Source organism: Carlito syrichta, unplaced genomic scaffold, assembly GCF_000164805.1.
Source record: "Carlito syrichta isolate Samal-C Ts95f unplaced genomic scaffold, Tarsius_syrichta-2.0.1 Scaffold135794, whole genome shotgun sequence".
Taxonomy (NCBI): Eukaryota; Metazoa; Chordata; class Mammalia; order Primates; family Tarsiidae; genus Carlito; species Carlito syrichta.
The window spans coordinates 99,563-106,290 of NW_007079890.1; the positions used below are offsets into that span (position 1 = coordinate 99,563).

General features: G+C 55.3%; 1 protein-coding gene across 5 annotated transcripts in view; it reads right to left on the bottom strand.

Annotated features, from left to right (window-relative positions):
- KNDC1 (kinase non-catalytic C-lobe domain containing 1) overlaps positions 1-3,485 on the bottom strand; it is a 57,774-nt gene extending 54,289 nt beyond the window's left edge. For all 5 annotated transcript variants that reach the window (XM_008049586.2, XM_008049585.2, XM_008049582.2 and 2 more), the window contains exons 1-2: positions 3,293-3,485; positions 2,620-2,678 (exon numbers count right to left, since the gene is read on the bottom strand). In XM_008049586.2, the coding sequence (XP_008047777.1) occupies positions 2,620-2,678; positions 3,293-3,398 (165 nt within the window). In that variant the 5' untranslated portion in view covers positions 3,399-3,485. The remainder of the gene's footprint in view (positions 1-2,619; positions 2,679-3,292) is intronic.
- Between the last annotated feature and the right edge of the window lie 3,243 nt (positions 3,486-6,728).

Here is a 6,728-nt window from a genome sequence, read left to right on the forward strand (position 1 = left end):
ACTCACCTCAGCCTCCCAAAGGCGCGGGATTGCAGGCTGAGCCACCAAGCCCGGCTAAAAGTTCTTAGTTTTAATTATAGTATAGTAAGTGCCAAGAGATAGAACCCACATATACAAAAGTTCTTGGGGGTACTCAAAAATTTCTTAGAAGTGTACGGGGGTCCTGAGACCACAAAGAATGCTATCCGAAAAAGCAAAAACACAAATTACAAACTGGAGATGGCATCTGCAATCCTAACAAAGCAGATGAGAATTCCTGCCTGGTTGACCAGAAAAATGTGGCTCCACCAAGATAGGGGTCCTCACCCACCTCACCCACGAGCGCATGCAGGGCCACAGTGCGGAATCACAGTGCAACGCATCTCGGCAGATGAGATCCAGACCCGGCCACACCACATCCTGCAGGAGTAGGACCAGCCAGCAGTTGCTCACACTCGCTGGCGAATGTGCACTTCTAGTAACGTTGCAGTTTAGCAAATGGTTGAACAACCACTTGCTCAGTGAGCTACAACTTCCTCCCCACTACACACCAGGAGAAGCTTTCTCCTGGTGTGCTCTCGGTGCACACACTACGAGATGCCTGGGGTGACTCGATGTCCCCACAGCAAGCAGGTTCGGGGTGGTGCTTCACTTAATGGAACATCACACAGCAGTCGCAATGGATGCATTCTGACCACACACAGTGCTATGCAGATGAGTATAACAAGAATTACCGAAAATGAAGTCCCAGAAGACTGCATCTAGACGGAAGCTCTTTTTAGAAAGTTAAAAACAGTACAAATGCAATATCATTACCTTTAGAATATGTAGTGGTGAGATAAAAACAAAGGAAGGTCAGTGAGTCCTATGAGTGCTGGTGACCTCAGAGGGGAGGCAGGGCCTGGGGTGGGGCCCCTCCAAGGACCAAAGTCATTTTCAGGTTCTCAGCTCTCTTGGTGGTGCAAGTTTTCGTTACTAGAAATGCAGTAAAAAAAATTAAAAGGTCTGTGCACGGACAAGGGATAAGAACAGCCACGAGGCAAGAATGGCTAGGACTTGGATTCTGAACCCCAAGGTTCAACGACATAAAAACACCTGGCAGAAGAGGGAGATCCCAGGTCCTGCAGTCCTGAGACTTGTGGTGCTGGGACAGCGATGGAGAACATAGTTCTCAGCCTCTCAGTGCAAAGGCCGAGATGTGCTTGTTTTAAAGTAAAAATAAGCATGGGGCCAATCCCAAACTCTTATTTCAAGGTCAAAATTTAAGCCCAAGGGCTTTTACGGGGAAGATTTTTGAATTTGTAGCTACTCACTTATTGGTTAAGGATGATTTATTCTCTTTGTCCATCCTAGGGGACAGGGGCTTCATGACCAGAAGTAGGACCAGAAGTGAGCCATCTGCTGCCCTGGGTCAGAGTCTAGTCCGATGGCTGAGCAGAGCCCAGTGGCCAAACAGATCCCAATGACTAGACAGAACCCAGTGGCCAGACAGAGCTCAAGGGTTGGACAGACCTCACTCCAGACAGAGCCCAATGGCCAGACAGAGCCCAATGGCTAGGCAGAGACCAATGGTCAGTCTGATGGCCAGTGAGAGACCAATGGTCAGACGGAGCCCAGCAGGATGGCCAGATGGAGCCCAATGGCTAGACAGAACCCAGTCTGATGACCAGACAGAGAATGATGGCTGGACAGAGCCCAGTCTGAGGTCAAATAGAGCCCAATGGTCAGAAAGAGCCCAAAGATCAGAGCCTAATAGCCAAAACCCAGTCCAAAGCCAGACAGAGCCCAAAGGCCAGAGACCGATGGCTGGCGAGAGCCCAATGGCCAGGGCCTGATGGCTGGATAAAGCCTGATGGCCAGAGCCCAGCCTGACGGCCAGGCAGAGCCTGATAGCCGGACAGAGCCCGATGGCTGGAGCCTGGGCGCCCTTGGGGCCTCCAATATTCCAGATGGGGCCTAAGCAGTGACTCTGCTCCCTGTCCACACACAGCCATGCTGGTGCCCACGCATCGAGGGGCTGTGCTGTCTGTCACCTGACGCTCCGCATGCAGGGGCCCTCAGCTGTGCACAGAGGGCTCCTCTGGGGCAGCAGCCTCATGGAGTCCTAAACTGGTGTGGCCTGCGGGACAGTCAGAGGCCGCTGCTCACACTCCCAGCCACGCTCATGTTCAGGCTCACAGTCATGTTCAAGCTCACACACTCACAGTCATACGCTCATGCTCACAAGCTGCCTCTGTCTCTCTTCAGAGGGCTGTGAGTCACTCACCAGTTAACTCCCTCAGAGGAGCTGAATTCCCTGCAGGCGTTGCCGTGGTGTCAGGCCCTTCCGATATGTGAAATGCACCGCATTTATATTCCAGAAAGCATGGCCCAAATAACAATGACGACACATATGGCCAAAGCCTCTGCTCCCAGACTCGAGCTACCCCTGGAGCCTCCCCCGCAGAGGACGTTGAGGTGGACTGCAAAAGCAGCGCCCGGGTACCTTGCACACCGGCCAGCGGCTCTGCTCCCAGCCCGACATGCACAGGCCGCCCCAGTGAGCGCTTCTGGGCTTAACCACAAGGTGAAGACAGCCACTGAGGTGGCCTTAAAGGTAAAGGAGCGGGTATTGCAAGTCGCACACCTGCTGACACTCACCTCAAACGTGTTCCCAGTCACATCAAACTCCGGGGGGACAAAGGCACCCTCAGGGTCATCTTGAGGAAGGAAACAGAAGGCTTCCGGTCACACTCATGAAGCACAAACGAGCCAACAGTCTGCGGCCCTTGGGATCCTCCGGAAGGGCCAGGGAAGGGGCAAGGCTTGGGTCCCCGCCGTCAGACCCGGAGTGCCCGCGGACAGTTTGAAGCATTCAACCATGGTTGAAATCAGCTCCTGAGCCATAAATGTGGGAAGTCCGCTCTAATGTGGCAGGACAGGACTCTGCTGGTTTTCGGGAGAAGGAAGCCGGAGGAGCCAGCAGGAGGTCAGCCCAGGCCGCCCTGGAGGGAGCGGTGCCGTGGAAACAGCCAGCCCACGGAGGCAGAGGAGTCTCACTTTTGAGGGGCTGCCTTTACTCACTGCTGGCCCCTGAGTCAGCCCAGGGCAGATGAGGAGCCCAACCTCCTCTCTGAGAAGGCCTGAGCAGAGCTGGCGGGGGTCCCCTGGGGCGGCAGGCGTGCCTCCCAGCTCCCGGCCCATGGGGCCGCCTGTCTCGGGCTCGCAGGCTCAGGAACCCGTCAGGCTCCCAAAGGAACCCGGGCCGGCGACCCGTGTCCACTCGGGCCACCCGGGCTCCCCCGTCCCCCTCGCCGCCCCCCAGCCGCCTCACCGCTGAGCTGCTCCATGAAGCACACGTTCCCGCTGGCGTTGAAGGCCAGGGTGTCGGGCGTGATGCACAGCGTCTGGAAGATGGCCGCGTGGGCGATGCTCTGCATGCTCAGGCTGCACTCCAGACACACGGCCCAAGCCTCCTGCTCGCCGAGGCCGCAGTCCCGCAGGGAGAGGATGTCGGCCAGAGACACGTTCTCCTGCCAAGACAGGTCTCCGCGGTGAGCACGACAGGACCCCCCGCTCGGGGCCCGGCACCCGATGTGCAGACAAGCTCCCTCGCAGCGGGATCTCCATTATGGGTCGGGGAAGGGTTGAGACGGGACTCCTTTGCTTTAACAGCCTCTTCCCGCTGTTCCCTGGATGTCAGCGCCAAGGAACATTTGGTGACACCGTCAGCACGCTGCCTGGAGCAGGTGTCGGCTCACGGGGCCTGGGAACCGGGCCTTCCTCCCGGAAGCTCGGCTAGAGCCAGAGAGCGCGTGCCCTGCTGTGTCGCCTGCTTGCTGGAACACCCAAACCTTGCAGGCTCACAGCTCAGCCGGCATGTGGAGGCTGTGAGCATGGGACCCGTGGAGATGGAGTCCACACTGACAGTGCGCATTTGTACAAGTCCAACGTGGTGTGACCTTGATACGGTCACATGGTAGACAATCACTTGCACAGCCAGGATGGGCACAGGGCTGCCCAGACATTGGGTCCAAGCAGTTCACATGGAGGACACAGTCAGAGGGGTTCCTTCTGTGCAGCCAGACCGCCCAGGCCTCCCCCCTACCGGGCTCACCTCCAGAACCCGAGTGGGCTCCCTGTCTGCAAGAGCTTAGCTGTGAGCATGGTTGCCGCCAAAACCTACACAGGTGCACACCTACCCACCCCACCCACCATGTGCATGTTCACACTCAAATGTACACATGCTCCCACTCACACATGCACACTCACACACATGCACAAGCACAGCTACACACACACATACACATTCGCCTAACACACATTCACACACATGGGCACACACATACCCACCCACACATGCACACCCACCTTCACATGCACATTCACACACACGTCTACATACTTACCTAACACATACGCACGTGCACATACCCACCCACTTAACACACACATTCACACATATGCACACACATATACCCACCCACATATGCATGCTCACATATGTACACGCATGTATACACATGTATATGTGTACCCTCCTACACATGAATGCTCACACAGTGCACGCGTATCCATCTACATACTGCACACACACATGCACACACACCTAACACACATGCACACATATACCCACCTACACACTCACATCTTTACACATGTACACATGCACACACAGACACACACTCCCATACATGCATCTACACAGACATAAGCCACATATATACTCACACATGCACACACTTGTACACTAAGACACTGATACACAGGAATGTGTTGTGTACACTCACAATGCTTCCATCCATTTTCATACATACATTCATGCCATGAGAGCAATGTACTACAGATGACCACACTCACACATGAGTAATATTTGGTTCAGTTTCGCACATATGCACACATACACTCAGGCACATATATGTACTCACACACACCCGCACACCTATACTCACACAATCAGATACAATGCTACACACAATTACACACACACAAGAGTGCATTTTTTTAAAGTTGAAGACTCACTCTGCTGCCCAGGCTGGAGGGCAGTGGCACGTTCATGGCCACCGCAGCCTTGACCTGCTGGGCTCAGGCGATCCTTCCACTTTAGCCTTCCAAGTAGCTGGAACTACAAGTATGCACCACTGTGCCCGGCTAATTTTTTGATTTACTGTAGAGATGAGATCTTGCCAAGTTGCCCAGGCTGACTGAACCCATGAGGCAATCCTCTCACCTCTCACCTCGGCCTCCCAAAGTGCTGGGATTATAGGCGTGAGCCGCCGCGCCCGGCCATAAGTGTGCATTTGTACAAGGCTAACATGGCGTGACCCGGACACAGTCACATGGTAGACAATCACTTGCACTGCTGGGACGGGCGTAGAGCTGCCCAGCATTGGTTCCAGGAAGTTCACACAGAGTAAGCAGTCACAGGGGTTCCTTCTGTGCAGCCAGACCACCCAGGCCTCCCCCACACTGGGCTCACCTCCAGAACCCGAGTGGGCTCCCTGTCTGTGAGAGTTTAGCTGTGACCATGGTGGTTGCTACAGACATGCACACACATACCAGATGCCGTGAACTTCAAGGCCCTCTCCTGATCTACTGCTCCACGGCCCAGTCACCTCTGTGTGCCTGTGTACCTGTGCACCATCCCGCTGCTGGGAGGGACTAGGAGGTTCTGAAGGAGCTGGGCTGGGGGCTGGGGCCTGGAGGTCACAGGTGGGTGGTGTCAAGGGCAATGTGCCTTGGAGGAAGAAGGCGGGATGCAAGGAGGTGGAGAAGAAGAGAGGCAGAGTCCCCTCCTCCAGCTGGGCACAGGGATGGCTCTGGCTGACAAGCCTTGAATTTCCCCCACCTGCGGCTGGCATTGCAAGGCTTCCCCACAACCACAGGTAAAAGGATTAGGGTAAAAAGCTCCAACCAAAGACTGAAACAAACACACAAAAGGAACCAGGGCCCAGGCTCCCACTGTGGCTTGGCTAGGCCCAAGCCAAGGAGCTGGGTCTGCTTCTGCCCGTGGCCCTGATACATCCCACCCCCCTGTCTCCTTCTTGGGGGTCCTGGGAGGGGCTTGATGACATCACTTCTCAGGCCCTTCCCTTTTTTTTTTGAGTAGGAGTCTCACTCTGTCACCCAGGCTGGAGGGCAGTGGCACGCTCCCAGTCACTGCAGGCTTGACCTGCTGGGCTCAGGCCATCCTTCCGCCTCAGGCTTCCAAGTAGATGGAACTATAGGCACATGCCACCACGCTCAGCTAATTTTTTTGTATTGTAGAGATGGGATCTCACCAAGTTGCCTAGGCTGGTCTTAAACCCGTGGGCTCAGGCAATTCTTTCGCCTAGGCCTCTCAAAGTGCTGGGATTATAGGCGTGAGGCACTGTGTCCGGCCTCCTTCTAGCTCTTTCTACGGCAGGAATCTCCCTGCTGTGTTCCTGGGTTCCCTAATGATGAAAGGCCTTCCTGACTGGGGCTCAAACCTGTGACCTGCACTGTCCAGGACTCAGGACTCAGCAGAGTCAGCAGCTCCCAGAGACTCCCTTGGGGTCTGGCTAAAGAGGCACTTGGAGCCAGGCTCGGTGGCTCAGCCTGTAATCCCAGCACTTTGGGAAGCTGAGGTGAGTGGATTGCCTGAGCCCGTGGGTTCGAGACCTGCATGGGCAACTTGACGAGACCTCATCTCTACAATAAATCAAAAATTAGCCGGGCGTGGTAGTGCGCGCCTGTAGTTCTAGCTACTCGGAAGGCTGAGGCGGAAGGATCGCCGGAGCCCAGCAGGT